Below are 19,965 nucleotides of genomic sequence, written 5' to 3'. Positions count from 1 at the left end.
TAAATCAGGCAATCTACATTCACATCTTGATGATCTGCAAATCACTTAATTCATTTGCAAGAGTAAAGCAGACTCATGAAATCAATAACTTTGCTATTCATTTATGCTGCATACTTTTTCCCTCTTCGGAAGAGTCCGTAAAGCAGAGTTTTAAGATTTTATTAAGCTAAAAAAATGAGAGGATATCTTTAGCAAATGTCTTCAATTTTTTTTACCTGTGTTAGTATTTTCTTATTTGAGAAATGCTCAAAGCTAATCGTCTCCAATGGTGTGAGGTCTGTGGGTCATCATGTTAATGTTAGTGATGGGGCCTTTCGGCACACTATTTTGGAAAACGGGCCTGCTCTAAGCTAGTCAGAGATGAGCTTAATTGTTGTATTTGTGAATTAAGGACTGATGCTTTTGTATTTTAGAAAATAAAGTGTTAGCTCATTGCTTTAGAGGTCATAAAAATAGAATTGGGTTCATATAAACTATTTCCACATAAAAATAATTGTGTTTCCATGATGAAATTCAGATCAGGGCATCAATATCCATCCTAACTGTGGATCCTTAGGGGCTCCAAACACTTAGGTGCTCTACTATATTGCCTCTTGCCCTTTTTGTGTGTCTGAGGCTGAAAAACATGAACACTGAGGAGGTTCTTCTGCTTCAATATTAACTATGGAAGTGTTACCAGTAGTGGAACCATATGAGTCCGCAGCAGCCCCAGTTCTTGCCCCTAATTCAACTGAGGGGCATAAAGCAGAAGAAGAAGCTGAGGCAAGTTTTAGAGCAGTAGTGAAAGTTTATTAAAAAGCTTTAGAATGGCTGTGCGCAGTGGCTCATGCCTGTAATCCCAGCGCTTTGGGAGGCTGAGGCGGGAGGATCTTCTGAGGTCGGGAGTTCGAGACCAGCCTGACCAACATGGAGAAACCCTGTCTCTACTAAAAATTCAAAAAATAGCCAGGCGTGGTGGCACATGCCTGTAATCCCAACTGCTAGGGAGGCTGAGGCAGGAGAATCTCTTGAACCTGGGAGGCGGAGGTTGTGGTGAGCCGAGATCGCGCCACTGCACTCCAGCCTGGGCAACAAGCGTGAAACTCCATCTCAAAAAAAAAAAAAAAAAGCTTTTGAGCAGGAATGAAAGGAAGTAAAGTACATTTGGAAGAGGGTCAGGGTCAGGTGGGTGACTTGAGAGATCAAGTGCACTGTTTGACCTTTTGACTTGGGTTTTATACATTGGCGTGCTTCTGGGGTTTCATGTCCCTTCTACCCTGATTCTTCCCTTGAGATGAACTGTCCACATGTGCAGTGGCCTGCTAGCTCTTGGGAGGGGAGCATGTGCAGTGTGTTTACTGAAGATGTGTGCATGCTCACTTGAGGCATTCGTCCCTTAGCCGTCTCGCATTTCCAGAGGAAGATCATATACCAATTAAACTGCTATTTTTCCTCTTAGTACACATGCTTGAGACCACTCGCCCAACTCCAGAGATCTTATTGGGGAAGTGGTAATCACCAGTACCAGGTTTTCTCTATCTATTGGGAGACTGCCTTTCCCTGGTGTTGGCTGCAACTAATTATTATTTTAGAGAGACAGTTAACAACCGCCTGACTATCCCGTGATGGTTGCCTGACATTCTTGGTGGGTGGGCTTGGGGGTAGCCCTCTCCTGCCTTGCTCATGTTTGACTAGCTACCTAATGTAACAGAAGTGTGCTCTGGAGAAAGTCTATTGCTGTGTACCTTTCACTGCACCTGAAATATTTTGTTGTTGTGTGATGAATGAATTGCTACTATGTGATGATCTTGAATATTTTCACTTTAATGAAGAAGAGTTACTATCAGATTGTTCCCAGAAATAAAATTTCACTTTTCTTGACCTGTGACCCCTTTTCCTGACATAAAGCCATAAACTTTAGAGTTCAGTATGGAACAGAAGCTAAGCATGATAATGATTCTGAGCTTTCAGCACATGCCTGAGCTTGTGAAGGAATGAAAAAAATTGGGTTCATATAAACTATTTCCACATAAAAGTAATTGTGTTTCCATGATGAAATTCAGATCAGGGCATCAATATCCATCCTAACTGTGGATCCTTAGGGGCTCCAAACACTTAGGTGCACTACCATATTGCCTCTTGCCCTTTTTGTGTGTCTGAGGCTGAAGAACATGAACACTGAGGAGGTTCTTCTGCTTCAATATTAACTATGGAAGTGTTACCAGTAGTGGAACCATATGAGTCCGCAGCAGCCCCAGTTCTTGCCCCTAATTCGACTGAGGGGCATAAAGCAGAAGAAGAAGCTGAGGCAAGTTTTAGAGCAGTAGTGAAAGTTTATTAAAAAGCTTTAGAATGGCTGTGCGCAGTGGCTCATGCCTGTAATCCCAGTGCTTTGGGAGGCCAATTTCGGGTCTGCTCCTGGTTTACCTAAAGATGTGTGAAAAACTTGGGTCTCTGTCACAGTCAGCCAAAATCAGTCAAAATTCATTCTAACTCTAAATAGCTCTTTCATGTTTTTTCTGTCAATGTCTGTAAGTTTGTGAAAAGAACAAATATTTTTCTTAAGTCTTGAAATTTTTATTGGGAGAAATAAAGAGAACTGGATGTTTGAAAAATTTTGTTTTATTTTCTGTTTTTTTTTAATGTAGCTTTGTAGTTTATTTTGGTTATAGTTAACATTACAAAATAGTCTTGTATATGTAGAACAACTCATTGACAACTCAAAATGTACAAAATCAGAAGAAAAGAGTATAATTGTCTTCAAGATGCCTATTATTCTGAGGCTGGTTGGTGTGCAAAAAGCCTGCAGTCTCACCACCTATAATTTTCTCTAATACTTCTTTTTTTTTTTAAATTGACCTCAATACACTTTATTGCAGAACAGGAAATACTAAACATTTAAGAAAGATTTGTGGAAAACGATTTGACTTCAGAAAAATATTTGTTCCATCTTAAGAGGATCAAACATCAGAAATATTTTTAAAAGTCTTCCTCTGAAATGTCTCAATTCTTAGTGATTAAAAATAGCTAAAAGGGCTTAGAGTAGTGGAGAGACTGGATTTCAGTATTAGATTCAGGTTTGAGTTCTGGTTTTGCCCTGTTCTAAGTGTGCGTGATTTTACTAATTAATAATGATGTTGGACTGCTTCTCTTAGGTTTATTTGTCTAGTGTGTTTCCACTTCTGACAAATATTTTCCATACCTTTACTTGTGTTTTCTTATTGGTTTGTAAGAGTTCTGTATAGAATCTTAATACTAATCGTCAATTTTGTGTACTACCACCTGTAAATATGCCAGTCTGTGTCTTATCTAATATTTCTTAACATTGTAAAATTGTTCAAAACTGTTTTTAGTTTCAGTGGCTTCTGTTCTTATTTTTCTGGGAGATTTTTTTTTTCTCATTTTAAATAACAGACTAAATAGTCACTATCTGATTTGAATAAATCAAGCCAGAAATATCCTGACAGTACACCAAACAAGACCTGTGTGTATAATGTGAGTTCTTTCTTTTTAATTTTAGAATCAACCTTGTCCTATGTTAGGCAGCTGGAGGCAAGAGTAAGACAGCTGGAGGAAGAAAATCGCATGCTGCCCCAGGTGGGTGACTTCCAGAAGCTCATAGCTAGTCAGTGCCATTTAAGTTGTAGTGTTTTATTTGGAATTTAAAAGCTCAATGACGTTTTCTCTTTTAAATGATAGAAATCATTTTGTAAATAGCCATTCATCAATGTAGAGTGTGATTATGTTCCATGATGGCCATCATCTTATCCAGATTTCTAAGTGTTATACTAAAGGGTGCAGATATCTGAAATGAGAATGTGAAATAATTTTGAAAGGAAGAACAAAGGAGAAGGATGAAATAATGAGAAGTAGAAAATAAAGACATGTCAATAGTACTACTCATATACACCATGCATGTGGTTGGTGGATATAGGGAAGGTAATCTTGTTTAAATAGAAAACTTGCTAATTTCTGAACTAGGCAAAGCTATAGGTAGTTGGAAGGTTTCGCATTATAATTAAATTAGTACATTCTAAAATTCTTTGTGGTATAATTGAACTCTTTCAGTGCAACAAAGTGATGACAGCAATTGACAGTTTTTACTTTGGGACTTCATTTCTTTCCCCTTAATTAAAGTAAAGTGGCACTTTTTCCAGGATGTTTAATGTCTTCCCATACGTTTCACTTATAAAATTCTTTCCATGGGCTGTTAACTTGATGAGAATGATGCTGGTCTTTTGAGGAGGTGGTTTTCAGAAAATGTTTTGTTGAGGAGTTGAACAAATATGATTCTAGGTTGGTTTCCTTTCCAAGCATGTGGACAATGATATATTTTAATGTTTTACAACAAGAAGTTTTCCGAGAAATTAGTCACTAGGGTTCTTTCTACATTCTGGTAATTATTTCTGTTTCATAAATGACTAAGGCAAAATTATACCTCAAACAACTAGTAAGCAGTAGTTTAAATAAAAGGTCAAAGACTAACCAATCTTCAGGTTGGTATTTCAGGAGAAGAAATTTGAACATTAATGCAAAGACCCTTTAGGAAGACATTTTAGGTCTTTTTAATCTTGTTTTGTTTTTGAACTACTTTTGCTCATTAGTGATGATTTGGGCTATCAGGTACTGCACATAAGAATCCTTTTTTCTTTCTTCCATTGGCTAACAGTCTGCCCAGAAATCATGAGATTAAGTGAAATAAACCTACAGTAGTTGTCCCCCTTTTCAAGGGGAATACATTCCAAGACCCCAAGTGGATGCCTGAAACCACGGATAGTACCAAACCCTACAATACCATGTTTTCTTCTATACATAAATATATATGATAAAGTTTAATTCATGAATTAGACACAGTAAGAGATTAACAACACTCATAACAAAGTTATTATTAGTAAAGTACTATTAAATACAATAAGGGTTACTTGAACGCAAGCACTGAGATGCTGTGACCATTGGTCTGATCATCGAGATGGCAATTAAGTGACTAACAGGCAGGAAGTGTAGGCAGCATGGATTCATCCCACGTGGGATGGAGCAGGACAGCATGAGATTTCATCACACTACTCAAAACGGCCCACAATTTAAAACTTGTTTATTTCTGGAATTTTCCATTTAATATTTTTGGGCCCTGATTGACTACAAGTAACAGAAACTGAGGCTAAGGATGGAATTCTGTGCTTCTATCTCTTCTCAAACTGTACACGTGTTAAAATTCGTGATGACAGAAGAGATTGTGTCATGAAATAAAATACTACTGGTGGGTTTGTTTTCTCTTTGCTCTTCATTGTTTTCCTTTTAAAATTTTTTTGTGTTCCTTTTTGCCTTTTATGTTAAATTCACAGTATGACTGTCCTAAGGCCCTTGACTGAAAACATCTAACTTCTTACTTGTTACAAAGAAACCTACAAAATCTAGTTAGTTTATTATACATGGTTGTGCCATCTCTCAGGCAACTGGGAATGTAAAAGAAATAGAAAAAAAATCCAAATGATTTTTGTTCTTAGTTTCCTTCTGAGAAGGAATTGAGGCTGACATCAAACAGCAAACTAATAGCATGTGTGCCATCTTATCAAAAAAAAAAGAGGTACAACAAATGTGAAAATGATGACAAGGCTGATTCTTAAAAACCTGTGAAAGTGAGTGTTAGAAGTCTTGAAGGAAAATCAGAAGAGTCCTTAACTATACTTAATATGTCTATGTGTATTGGAATACATAGTACTTGCATAGTTAAGACTAAGCAAGATTAAACAACTACTCAATTTAAAGTGTTCAGTTATATCCTTTGAAATACATTACTATTTTGCTACCAAGGAAGGTTTTTTGGTTCATTTTGTTTTGTTTCATTTTTTTCTCTCTAAGAAATGGCTAAGAAAGATCATCTTTTATTGATGCTAAGATGTTATTGATGTGGGATGCACCATCATGATATGTAGCATTACAAAAGAAAAATGGTATCGGTTATACCATGCCAGATTCTTGCAGATTTCAGCGATGTTACTAATGGGAAAACAATGTTTTAGTTTTAGTTATTTACTTGTCAAAGTAATTTAGTTATTTACTTGTCAAAGTAATTTAATACAAAGAGAACCCATTGTTTGAAATATGCTGTTGGACATATGCAAAGAATGCAGTAGATCTGTCAATTCAAAAACAGGATTTCTGTTAAATTTCTATATCAGAGAGTGGTGCCTTCATTTACTACTAAGATATAATAGAGGTACCAGTTGCAACTACTCCTATAAATACAAACTAACATGAATACAGACAGTAGGTAAGACCCTAGGATGGAACACAATAAATGGATCTCAGAACAGTGAGCATCATGTAGAGAATTCTCATGGGAGACTGAGACTTCAGCTGGATTACACAAAGGCATTTACCTGTACAACTTACTCTTAGATGTTACTGATACTATTACAAATAATGTGTCATGAGATTTCCCTGCAGAAACTGTTTCTAACTATGATGTTAGCTGATTTGCAAGGTCAATTCAATGAGAAAAGCTGACATCCTAGCCTAAGTTAATCTCAATATTCCAACACTTGATTTTCAGTTATAAGAATTTGTTTGCTATGCCTTGATCAGAAGGTATTCCTTTTCACTCCCAAGTTTATTAAAGCATGTCCATTTGTCTTTGAATAAACAGAAGTAAGAATGTAGTTGGCAGCTGGAATCCCAAGTATGTAAAACACCTTTGCAGCTGTAGCCAGAATTTTTGCTTTTAGTTTAGTTCAGACTAATTACATTACATAAAGCACTGTCCTGGAGGAAGAAATCTTCCTCAATGCTCCTTTTTATTCTTTGTATAAAATTGTGTATAATGAACAGAAAGTCACAACTTTGCCCTAGCAATATAAATATTTAAAAATAAACACGATGAATATAATAAATGCTTGTGGATTTCTCCCTGGTTAGATGCAAAGACCTTAATTTTTTCATTTGTAAATGAAGGGGTTCTTCTCAGCTCTTACATTTTGTGGGCTAAGGGGTAAATAAAGGCTTGGGCCCAAGTTTTATACATATACAAAATGTTGAAGTCTCAGAATGAAGGACTGTTTATTCAAGAACAGATAAAGGCAGTGAAGATTAAGTTAGTTTTATCCAGTGGTGAAGAGGAGCCCACAGGAAGTGCTGATGGAGCCTCTGTACAGCCACCGTGGCAAGTCATCCCCAGTGAATGTAGAGCTCCTTGATCTGCCATGGTGTGTACTGTGTCCTGCAAGAATCACTGAGCAGTATTTTAAATCCAGTTTGTGAACACAACATTTCAAAGGTATCCTAAGGTAAGAGCCAGTCTTATTATTTTTAGAAAATGCTGCGTTATGTGCTAGTTATTATTATTGAGAAGAAAATGCCTCTTCAAAGTTAGTACAAATGGCAGTTAAAGGTCACCTGGACTTTAGGATATTATTCCGAGCACGTGAACAAATGGGAACATTTTTTACAGATCACAGTTAAATCTTTTTCAAAGAATTGCATATAATCTCTTACAGTACACATAATACACATAATGCTAAACTGCTCACATTGGCTGTCAGTTCCGCTGCATGGATATGTGATGTGATGTGAACCTCAAACAAAAATCGTGCTTAAATAAATTTATTTAAATAAATGTAGCTGCTGTCTATGAGATTTCATTAACTTTTGAATCCAGTGAGATGGAGTCACTCTGAATAATGTAAGTAGGCATTTGTAAATAATGACATAGTAGGGTGTAAAGTAGTTTTAAGGAGTTTTGTATCAAAATAAAAAGGAACACACCTATCTTCTATACATACTTACAAATAAATACAGGTTTTCTCTATACAAAGAATCATCAATTTCCAGAGCTGGATAGAACCTTATGTGTCACACAGGACAACCCCCTTTTTCAGTCAAGGTGTATTGGGTTCACAGAGGTTAGGAGCGTCCTGCTGTCAGGCAGCCAGTGAAGGCCAGGCATAAGATGTAGGCCTATTCAGTGTTCTTTCTAGCATGTGCACAGTGGCTCCCTTAATCCGTTCATACCATTAATATGATTCAGTGTAATTAAGCTACTAAACCTATTTTTATCTTATTGACAAATTCATTTTTTCCAACATTTATCTTAAAAACTAACATTGGATCTGCTTAGCCATCTGAGATTTGTTAGATGTTTATTGCATTCCTGCTTTAAAATAAATGTTCAGTTTTTCTTAACGCCATGGTATACAACATAAATAAAACAAAAAGTGCATTTTACAGGGTCTTCTCCCTGACACATTTCCATAGTACTTGAAAATCATAAAGGTTTATTATATACACACAAATACCCACCCCTGCATGGAAAATTTATGCTTAACAGAATGTGGTAAGAGAGGGCCTTTTGGTTCAGAGTGAACTGGAGGAGGGTGGATAGGGGGAGCTGATAGTTACAGTCATGGTTTTAAAACTGAAATTTTAAAATTGAAATTTGATTTTTAGCCCAAATTCAAAAACCTTGCTTAGCTCTTTCTACTCCATTCATTATCCTTTTCTTGATGGTCACAAAGATTTTTTAATCCAGACATAGTCGATATGTTTATATGGTGCATCTGCAGTGAGGCCTATTCAACTAGAAAATATCTTTAAATGGATGATATAGAATACCTACCTTATGAGTTTATTATAAAGTAAATAGTGCTACCCTTTAAGACATCAGTTACTATTCAGATGTAATGCTGAGGTAAAAGTTATTATTATTAAACTATTCTCACCTATTTTGTGCTGACTTGGGACTTTGCATCATAAAGAGACTCGACCAGAGACATGAACAAGCAGTTTGCTGTAGCTCCTAAGTCAATTAAGTACATTTGTTAAAAGTCCTTTTGGGAAATTTGTTCTTTTTGATCAAATGCTCTGGCACCAACATCTGCTTGGAAAGCAGTATATATTCGTTGTGCTCAGAGACCCTCCCCAGAACAAACCATCCACCTCTTGAAGCCAACATTTGCAAGCCAGTTTCTGAATCCATAGAGGCACCTGGAACTGCCTGCTGTCATATACCTGCACATGGGCTGTGGGTCCACAAACCTGTTTGAAAGGCATGGTAACTCAGATCACCCCTGAGTGAGCCCCTTCCAGCAAGTGTTTCTATTTCTGTAGTGCTAGCACACACAGAAGAGTCTAATTTTAGGAATGGAAATGAAAAGTCTCCCTCTCAAGTAATTTGCTTACAATGTGGCCTTGCAATGCAGTCTTTCAGTGCCTTGGCAAGAGGCAAGGTGGTTGCCAGAGCAGTCTCTGAACAAAGGAAAAGAACCTGTCACTGTTGCCACAAGTGCTGAGAAGGGTACGTAGGAGCTAAAGAAATCAAGCTCTCACTTCCATGGCAACACAGTGCAGGTCCAGCATCACATCTCTGAAGTCCTCCCTCACCTCACCACGGTGCTTATGCAGAATTACTAGCATGGGGGCAGAGAAGGGCGGCTTCTCTCAGACTCATTATTCCCCTTATGTGCGTTTCCTTGTTTGCTGTGGCAATAGATATGTATCGTTTTGCCTCTTTATCCTTCTCACATTTTCTGACTTTGCTTTGCCTTTTGTTTGTTTTAGTCTCATAGGGCCATAGATGTATGGCTCTTTTAGAGTTGGAATTGCTCTGAAAAATGAAAATCTGTAACTGTTGTACAAAAACTGTCACAGAGTAAGGCTTTCCAGGATCCTTAAAGCAAGTGATGGTATTCCTCAACTGTTATTTGCATAGAAATTACCATTCTGGCACTCCTGAAGAGAAACTTGTGCAGAATTATACTTTTTTTTCTCATGAAGAGCGACCCTAATTATGTTGCACAACCTGTGTAGAATCTGGATGCTACTGATAGGAAAAATTAGTTAAATCCATTAAGGATTGTTTGCTGCTGGAGTCATACTTGGGAAAAAATGGACTCTACCAAATGAATAGTGCTTATATGGAACAACGTTTTCTCTAAATTGACATAATTTATATAATTAAAGGAAAAAGGCTTTTATGTGTAGTTCAATAGAGCTTTCAGGGGACAGATGGGAGCAGCACGAGTGGTGTGGGTGTGTTGGAATAAAAGAGATAATTAGATATGAAAAGTAAATTTATGGAGAAAAAATCATGCTAGAAAACCTAAATAAATGGAAACTGGATTAAGGGAAAAGCTAAAATTTGTCAAAGAAAATGTCAGAGAGTATAATTCACAGGAAAAATGTGTAAGGCAACATGGAGGCCCTCAAAGTGAGGGGATTCATAACATTCTTCAGAGATTTCCTCATATTTGCGGGTTCTTATTTGAGAACCTCTGATACATGATGATAAATCTTCGTTCTAATGAGAGAATATAGGTGAAAGGGAAATGAAAATAAAATATGGCCACGCTGCTGATTAAACGTATTAGTAGAATTATTTAATAGGTACTAAACTATTTGGGACTGTGTTATCAATAATTCATATTTAATAGTGTTGCCTTTTTATATCTACACTGGTATATTAATAATTCTATCTTTGAATGAAGGTACATTCAAAACTTTTTTTATTTGTAATAGCCATAAAAATGTAGCATTATTGTTACCTGTCCTTGGCAGAATTTTTTGCAAAAAATTATGGGACCCTATCAGTCTTAGGTTTGGCTATATAGTAATATCAACTAGAAATGTAGATACTTATGAGAAGCAATACTAAGGAATATTTGGAAAAAAAATGGAAAAGGAATTATAAGAGAAGCTAATGTTGCCTTGAACTTATAGAAATGCTTTTCTGTTCTTCTTTTGCTTAAAAAAAAAAGCCAAAAACAAGAAGTTAAAAGTTAAAGATGAAACAGTCTTCTGTTTTCTTTTCCTTTTTTTTTTTTCTTTTCTTATTTTTTTTTTTGAGACAGAGTCTCGCTCTGTCACCCAGGCTGGAGTGCAGTGGCACTATCTTGGCTCACTGTAACCTCCGCCTCCTGGGTTTTAAGCGATTCTCTTGCCTCAGCCTCCCGGGTGCAGTGGCTCACGCCTGTAATCCCAGCACTTTGGGAGGCCGAGGTGGGCGGATCACTTGAGGTCAGGAGTTCAAGACCAGCCTGGCCAACACGGTGAAACCCCATCTGTACTAAAAATACAAAAATTAGCAGGGTATGGTGGCAAGTGCCTGTAATCCAGTCTTCTGTTTTCTAATAAAGTAAGGTAACAGGCTCATAGAAAGTGGAAAACATTGTATAGTGTTAGATTTTGGAATATAGTTAATTACATGTAAATACCATTGAAATGTGGATATCAAAAAAGCAGTAAATTATGAAATCCTGGCCTCTGGGAAGCTTGTAAAGATGCTGTGATTTCCAGTAGAGCAGTCTTACTTTGATCTCCATTTCCTGCTGGAGGTTACTACATCTCTGACTAATGGAAAATAAGCATCTAAACTAAGCTGTCCTCCTCCTCTGTGGTTCAGAGACCTTTCTTTCTTTTTTTTTTTTCTATTGCATGGACATAGCATAATTTATTTAGTCAGCCATCCTATCGATAGATATTTTTTTTTCAGTTTATTTATTTATTTATTTTATTATTATTATACTTTAAGTTTTAGGGTACATGTGCACAATGTGCAGGTTAGTTACATATGTATACATGTGCCATGCTGGTGTGCTGCACCCATTAACTCGTCATTTAGCATTAGGTATATCTCCTAAAGCTATCCCTCCCCCCTCCCCCCACCCCACAACAGTCCCCAGAGTGTGATGTTCCCCTTCCTGTGTCCATGTTTTCTTATTCTTCAATTCCCACCTATGAGTGAGAATATGCAGTGTTTGGTTTTTTGTTCTTGTGATAGTTTACTGAGAATGATGATTTCCAATTTCATCCATGTCCCTACAAAGGACATGAAGTCATCATTTTTTATGGCTGCATAGTATTCCACGGTGTATATATGCCACATTTTCTTAATCCAGTCTATTATTGTTGGACATTTGGGTTAGTTCCAAGTCTTCGCTATTGTGAATAGTGCCGCAATAAACATACGTGTGCATGTGTCTTTCTAGCAGCGTGATTTATAGTCCTTTGGGTATATACCCATTAATGGGATGACTGGGTCAAATGGTATTTCTAGTTCTAGATCCCTGAGGAATGGCCACACTGACTTCCACAATGGTTGAACTAGTTTACAGTCCCACCAACAGTGTAAAAGTGTTCCTATTTCTCCACATCCTCTCCAGCACTTGTTGTCTCCTGACTTTTTAATGATTGCCATTCTAACTGGTGTGAGATAGTATCTCATTGTGGTTTTGATTTGCATTTCTCTGATGGCCAGTGATGATGAGCATTTTTTCCTGTGTTTTTTGGCTGCATAAATGTCTTCTTTTGAGAAATGTCTGTTCATGTCCTTTGCCCACTTTTTGATGGGGTTGTTTGTTTTTTTCTTGTAAATTTGTTTGAGTTCATTGTAGATTCTGGATATTAGCCCTTTGTCAGATGAGTAGGTTGCGAAAATGTTCTCCCATTTTGTAGGTTGCCTGTTCACTCTGATGGTAGTTTCTTTTTCTGTGAAGAAGCTCTTTAGTTTAATTAGATCCCACTTGTCAATTTTGGCTTTTGTTGCCATTGCTTTTGGTGTTTTAGACATGAAGTCCTTGCCCATGCCTATGTCCTGAATGGTAATGCCTATGTTTTCTTCTAGGGTTTTTATGGTTTTAGGTCTAAGGTTTAAGTCTTTAATCCATCTTGAATTGATTTTTGTATAAGGTGTAAGGAAGGGATCCAGTTCCTACAATGAGATTTAGGCACTTTTCTTTTAAAAGTTTTCTAGTTTTCATTTTTTGTTTTCTTTCCTGTAGCCTGAGCAAATATAACACATTAGTAATTTAAGTTGGTGCCTTCTGTATCCTTTACATATAAAGTAGACAAATATAAATGTAATATATGCAATATCTATATTGCCTAAATATAAACATAATATAGATCTGAAATGTCATATACACAAAGATCTATATTCTTTGACAATATAAGACAGTTTAAGTGAATACATTTTTAAGTGATTTGAGTCTTTCTTTTTCTTTTTTTGAGACAGGCACTTGCTCTACAGGCTGGAGTGTAGTGGCGTGATCGCGGCTCACTGCAATCTCCGCCTCCCCGGTTTGAGTGATTCTCCTGCCTCAGCCTCCTGAGTAGCTGGGATTACAGGCACGTGCCACCACGCCCAGCTAATTTTTGCATTTTTAATAGAGACGGGGTCCCACCATGTTGGCCAGGTTGGTCTCAAGCTCCTGGCCTCAAGTGATCCTCCTCCCTTGGCCTCCCAAAGTGCTGGGATTACAGGTGTGAGCCACTGCCCCGGCAAGACTTTCTTAAATTACATTTGAAAAGCTGTCATTGTATGAAAAATAAGCAAAACATAACTGAGCCATGTTTAGGAAGCTGAGACATAGCAGTGACTTTGGACTCTGATAGTAATTCGGAGAGGCACTGTGAATTGCTAGAAATAACACCGAATAGGGGTTTCAAGAACTAGTTCTTTGCCTGGCTCTGTCTTTAATCAGTTTTTAGACCAGGAGGACACCCTTACCCTCTCTAAGCCTTATATAGCTTGTCTATAAAAGAAAATTGTCACAGGTGATATGGAAAGAGCTACTCAGCTCTGCAAATTTATGACTCTTTATCCAGAGAAAGTTTGTGTTTATGTATAATTAATGTACAAAACAGGTGTGTTCTTTTTATTTTGATACTCAGATTCCTTAAAACCACAACTTTACACTATATTGGGTCTTTAATTTACAAATGCCTACTTACATCATGGGGGGTTACTCTACCTCACTGGATTCTAAAGCTAATAAAGTTTCATTAGATAGCTATTACATCTATTTAAATAACATACAGTCATGGACATGTATGTTTAAGGCTCAGACCATATCAGATATACAGATAGTGTGCTCACACGCTAGTCTAATCAGTGTTGGTTTTATCTGTATTTGGAGAGATAACATGCAGTCCCCTTAATGTTTCTTTCTATTCTTTATATAAAATCATGTATAATGAACATAAAAGTTCTAGTTTTCCCTAACAATATACATATTTAAAAATAAAATGAGTGTGATAAAGGCTTGTGGATTTCTCTCTGGTTAGATCCAAAGAGCTAACTCCTTCATTTCTAAGTGTGGTTCCTTTCAGCTCTGAACATTCTGAGACCAGGTGTAAATAAAAGCTTGAGCTCATGCCTTATACATTTGCAAAGCTACCAAGTGTCAGGATGAAGGGCTGTTTATTCAAGAACAGATAGAGAGAAGCAGTGAAGGTTGAATTGGTTGTATCTAGTTGGTGGAGAGGAACCCACAGGAAGTGCTGATGGAATGCTGGTACAGCCACCATGGCAGGTCATCGCCCAGTGAATGCAGAGCTCTTTGCACTGCCATGTTCTCTATGATACCCGATGAAGATCACTAAGCTGTCCTTTAAATCCAGTGCAACATTTTGAAGAGAGCCAAAAACTAGGAACAGTCTTATTATTTGGGGGAGATGCAATGTTATTTATTAGGCATTATTTAAGAAGAAAATGCCTTGTGAAGGGTGGTATATACAGCCCCGCCACAACTGTAAGCATAGCGTTACTGAGTAGACTGTGTTTCCTCAGGCCACACCAGCCCAGGTAAAGATCACCTGAAGTTAGGATATTCTCACCTAGTTCATGAACTAATGTGAAAATTTTAAAAATATCACACTTGAACATATTTTAAAGGGACCACATGTTATCTCATATTGCATATGATAAAAGAAGCCATGACATTTCTCATACTGCATACAATAAAAGGAGGCATGACATTTCACAGAGGGAATTTAAATAATTATGATGAAAGAGAATGCTAACATAGAAAATGCTAAAAAGTTAACTTTTATCTAAGCATAATTTATACCCAACAATAGGTATTCTTTATTTTAAAACGTAGCATACTTTTCAGAAATTCAGTTCTGAGACTGGCCAAAATAAATTGTTATGACAAAGAGACGACAAAGACATGAGGTATCACACATTAGTTTTTTCAGTGAAGCTACACTGAGGAGAATAATGAAAGAGGAGCTGCATATAAATCAAAGTCATCTGTGCTTGTGATACACATAAAGAATAATATAAAGAGGAAGAAAATGTTTTTTCAAAGGATACCTGATTTACTGGATTCATTCTGTAGACTAAAGCATCTGAAATAGCCACCAAGAAGTGGATGAGGCCTTTCTTTAGATTTTCTGGTTGACATCATGAAAGAATTGTAGGAGGCACACAGTGAGATGGTAATGAGTGTAGCTTTTACTGTTTAGAAGAAGCTCTTGTACATGATCTTTTAGGTTGAGTGCCTCTGAGCCTGTCTAACCTGGTAGCGTGTTAACACATGACACTAATTAAAGCATGTTGGAGAAGCAGGATGAAGAAAGAGCATATTAAATAAATTATAGGTGTTAGCTTAATTGTTTCACTACTTAGGGGCCTTCAATGGCTTGGTAAGTAATTCTTACTAGGAGATGATTTAGGGTTTATTTTAGAATTAAAAATTATACAAAGTATTCTAACATCAATAATCAATGGAGTCTTTTGAAACAGCCCAGCCACAATTGTAAACATAGCGTTACTGAGTAGATTGTATTTCCTCAGGCCACACCAGCCCAAATTGGGGTCACAGAAATGATAACAGTGTTCTCCATGGGCCCAGCCCCCTATGAGTCTGCTTTGGGGAGCTGTTCCCCCATCAGGTATACAAGTCTTCACCTACTGTCTTAAGTCTAGTCCTGTGGGTTTCCACACTTCACCCTTCCTGAGCCTGAGTTTGGCTGTAGACTGGCTGCCAGCGTCTGGCCATTCCCCACGGCTCCTAGGATTGGAGCTCCCAAGTTTTCCAATGTTCTCTGGGCTGAGAAAATTCCCCCACCCTTACTTGGGTTCTACCCTATTCCAGGCTCCAAACCCATAGGAAAAGTAGCTCCTTACCTAGGGTCTAGTGTTAAGGCCAGGAAATGGAGGTGGGAAGGAATACTTACTGTTGGTCAAGAGACAGTCTATTCAGAATTTTTTTTTCCCTTTGAAAGCACTGTATTCTCCTTAATTCACGTGTGTCTATAGTCTATTTCTTACCTTTTGGAGAACTCTTTGTCCTCAAACTTCATAGTATCTCACAAAAATTTACTCACCTCAGATATTTGTGATTTCAGAAATGCTTAATTGAGACCAAAATAATGAAGCCCTCTTTCAGAATTTTTTTTCTCTTTACGATTTTTGTAACTCATATAGGTTAGTGATATAGAAGCAACCTTTGAATTATTGTTCTTAAAAAAGAGAAAAATAAAATAAGACAGCTCACCTCTTCACTTAAACCCTTGGATTACATTTTTTGTTAGTTTTATTAATTTGACTATTGTTCTTAGCAATTATATTAGGAAAAAGATTGGATTGAGAAATGTACAGATTACAGAGGAAGTGTCAATCTGACTTAAATGTAGTATAGCAAGTAAAGGAATTGGGTATTGTCTTTTCATGACCTAAAATGCCTCTCACTTGCTACAGAACAACTTGCAAGGCAGGAGTTCTAATATTTGACAGATAACAAATAACCAATAAACCCAGGACCAGATGGGAGCCATTCTGGACTTACATAAAAGCTGGCTCTAAGAAGGGAGGCTTTTTAATAGCCAGGCTCTATCAATTGTTTGTGACAACCAAGGCAGGTGTGTCTTAATGTCAAAGGGGGATAATTTTTTTAATTTAAGCATTTTCATACGTGATGAAATTTAATATCTATAACTACAGAAATCTCATAAGAGGAAAAGATAAAATGCACACTCAGAAATAAATCTAACCAGTAAATATGATCACAACTAAATTGTGTGGGAATGATTGGTCGTTATGCTTTTGGGTGCCTAGCAAGTATTGAGTGCCAAAAGTTAACGGAAGCTACAGTTAAAATTTGGGTGAAATATTTCTCACAAAGAGTTTTAAACAAAGGGGCCTTTATCAACTTTGTATTTTGCAATTTTTTTTTGGAACAAGCCCCATTCACTTTCTACTCCTGTTTCTACCACACTCCCATTTTAATACATGATTCTTTAACCAGTGAAACTCACATGCTTTTGTTAGTAAGTTCTCTAAATGGTCAGATAGTTGGTGATGGCAGCCTAGGTTCTTTGCCAATTGAAAAAGACTTTGGCTGTGGTAGGCTGAGCCAGGTGGATCACCTAAGGTCAGGGATTCAAGACCAGCCTAGCCAACATGGTGAAACCCCATCTCTACTAAAAATACAAAAATTAGCCAGGCATGGTGGCAGACACCTGTAATCTCAGCTACTGAGGCAGGAGAATCACTTGAAACTGGGATGCAGAGGTTGCAGTGAGCTGAAATCATGCCACTGCACTCCAGCCTGGCCGACAGAACTTTTTTTTTTCCATCTCAAGGAAAAAAAAAAAAAGAAGAAAAGGACTTCGGAGAGGTCATTTTAAGATTGAGCCCTAGGCCGGGCACGATGGCTCACGCCTGTAATCCCAGCACTTTGGGAGGCCGAGGCTTGTGGATCACGAGGTCAGGAGATCAAGACCATCCTGGCTAACACGGTGAAACCCCATCTCTACTAAAAAAACCAAAAAAACAAAAAAGTAGGCCAGGCGTGGTGGTGGGCACCTGTAGTCCCAGCTATTCGGGAGGTTGAGGCAGGAGAATGGCGTGAACCTGGGAGGCGGAGCTTGCAGTGAGCTGAGATCACACCACTGCCCTCAAACCTGGGCAGCAGAGCGAGACTCCATCTCAAAAAAAAAAAAAAAAAGATTGAGCCCTAAATAGCCACTTGTGAAGAAGGTGTCTCATGCAGTCTTCTGAGCATTGATTCATTGATTTTATTGCAGAGGATTCTCTTGGTTAGGGAAACCAGTCATACTGAGCTGTTGTCACTTGAAGAAGAGATCAAGATAGGCATGAGAGAAGGTGGGGACAGCTGCCCCTCAAATGTTCACTTAAGTACCCACTATGCTCAGGATCTTAATATTAATAAAATTCATCAGAATCAGTCATGAGAGTGTGGTAAGACATCTTTCAATTCTAGATAGAAGTATTTTGGGGTGATTTCTCGTGGCTACAGTTGATGCCATAATTTATTGGTAATAATTGGTCTTTAAACCATTTGAAAATATTCAGTGTTTTTATCACTTTGATTTTAAGTACTTTTATTTCCTTATTAAACTATGCTTTTTATTTTAGATGTACCTTTTGTGTTAATGTTTTTTGAAGGCATGAGTCCTACTGGGTTTTCAGTGTGTGTTCAGTATCTTAAGTCTTTAGGGCCCAAGGAGAGACATTGTAGGTCATGGAAGGGATAGTGTCCATTTCCTTTTTTTTTTTTTTTTACTATGTTCTTTTCTCTTAAATGATGAGGTTGCAGCCTGAAATGGACCTTTCTTTCTGTGAGAAACAGAGCTTATGCCAGAGCAGGATGGATATTTACAAGCATCTGTAACCCTTACAGTTGGATCTGACTCAGGTTACAGACAGGGCACAATACAATATGGAGACCCAGTGTGTCATCAGTTCCAACCTGGTGCTTTGTTTCTGTCTCAAGCACTAACCACATCCTGAGTATCAGCTGGGGTCCTGGATACTGGCCCAGCATTTAATCCATCTTGATGATGATTCTCATTCTGACCCTGGCCCCCCGTGGTTATTCTATTTTGCAGGTGAGAGAATGTCACCTATTAATGGACAGGGCAAGGTTTGTGTCCAGATTTTCTGTTACCTCTGGTTTAGTATTTCTATTTTGCTCAGACTTGTCACGTGACACTTTTGCATCTCTTGAAGCAAGGTAATCTGTGAAAATAACACTATCACCACTACCTCCACCACCATCAGCCAAAACAAACCTCTGCTGTAGTATTGGGGTCTGAATACTACAGATCCCAGGAAACCTGGGCTTTAGTTTCTAGTCCATCTGTTTTGATATTTACTATGAGAGTTCATTTCTTTAATAATGTTTTATCCAGTTGGGAAGGTCTTATCCTTTTAGAACTCTTAAGAAATTTCTAGCCTCCAATAAACAGTTACTCAGCAAAGGACATTTGTCTATTTATCACTTATTTTCTGGTTCATTTACTGCTTCCGTTTAAGCACCTAGCCTCCTTCTCCAGAAATGTCCCAGACTATTCCAATCTGCAGTGACTTCTTTATTATCTATACCAGGGTTGGCAAATTTTTTTAGCAAAGAGCCAGGTAGTAAATATTTTCAAATTTATGGGCCATATGGTCTGCTTCAGCTACTCACATCCTGCCATTGTAGTGTGAGAAGAGCAGAAAACAGCCACAGAGAACATGTAAATGAACAGGTGTGGCTGTATTAGAACAAAACTTACTTACAAAATAGACAGTGGCCTGGATTTAACTCTGGCAGTAGTTTGCTGATCCCTGCTTTACACTAAAATAATTTATTCATCCATGACTCTGGGTTATCTCTTATATTATTGTCTTTTTTTCTTTCTTTTTTTTTTTTGACATGGAGTTTCACTCTTGTTACCCAGGTTGGAGTACAGTGGCACGATCTTGGCTCACTGCAACCTCCACCTCCCAGGTTCAAGCGCTTCTTCTGCCTCAGCCTCCCATGTAGCTGGGATTACAGGCTTCTGCCACCATGCCTGGCTAATTTTTTTTTTTTTTTTTTTTTTTAGTAGAGATGGGGTTTCACTGTGTTGGCCAGGCTGGTCTTGAACTCCTGACCTCAGGCGATCCACCCACCTTAGCCTCCCAAAGTGCTGGGATTACAGGCATGAGTATGTTTTCATTTGTACATAAAGACTTTATACAAATGCTCTTCCTAATATTTGCTACTTATTTTTGCATTAGTTCAAATTCTTTGTCCTGTCATCCCAAAACCTGCTCTGAGTTATCAGTACTGGGATTTGAAGTGTGCTGTGATTTAACCAGTGGTAGTTGAGCAAGAGGCAAGGTATTTTTTTCTAATTAATCTCTTAGCTTTAGGCTGAGAACTTTTTGGAGACCAGGATGCTTGCATTTGACTTGAAAAGGGAAGATCCTCCCATATA

The 19,965-nt window shown here is 37.7% G+C and overlaps 1 protein-coding gene across 6 annotated transcripts in view; it reads left to right on the top strand.

Annotated features, from left to right (window-relative positions):
• Positions 1–19,965, top strand: part of CCDC85A (coiled-coil domain containing 85A) — a 208,782-nt gene that overhangs the window by 161,989 nt on the left and 26,828 nt on the right. For 5 of the 6 annotated variants that reach the window (XM_019020598.4, XM_019020599.4, XM_004029266.5 and 2 more), the window contains exon 3: positions 3,500–3,576. The exons of the other annotated variant lie outside the window; for it this stretch is intronic. In XM_019020598.4, the coding sequence (XP_018876143.1) occupies positions 3,500–3,576 (77 nt within the window). The remainder of the gene's footprint in view (positions 1–3,499; positions 3,577–19,965) is intronic. 6 annotated transcript variants of the gene reach the window in all.

This window comes from Gorilla gorilla, chromosome 12 (assembly GCF_029281585.2).
Source record: "Gorilla gorilla gorilla isolate KB3781 chromosome 12, NHGRI_mGorGor1-v2.1_pri, whole genome shotgun sequence".
NCBI classification, from domain to species: domain Eukaryota; kingdom Metazoa; phylum Chordata; class Mammalia; order Primates; family Hominidae; genus Gorilla; species Gorilla gorilla.
Note: the sequence above shows the minus strand (reverse complement) of the source record. Positions and strands in the feature narration are given on the sequence as shown.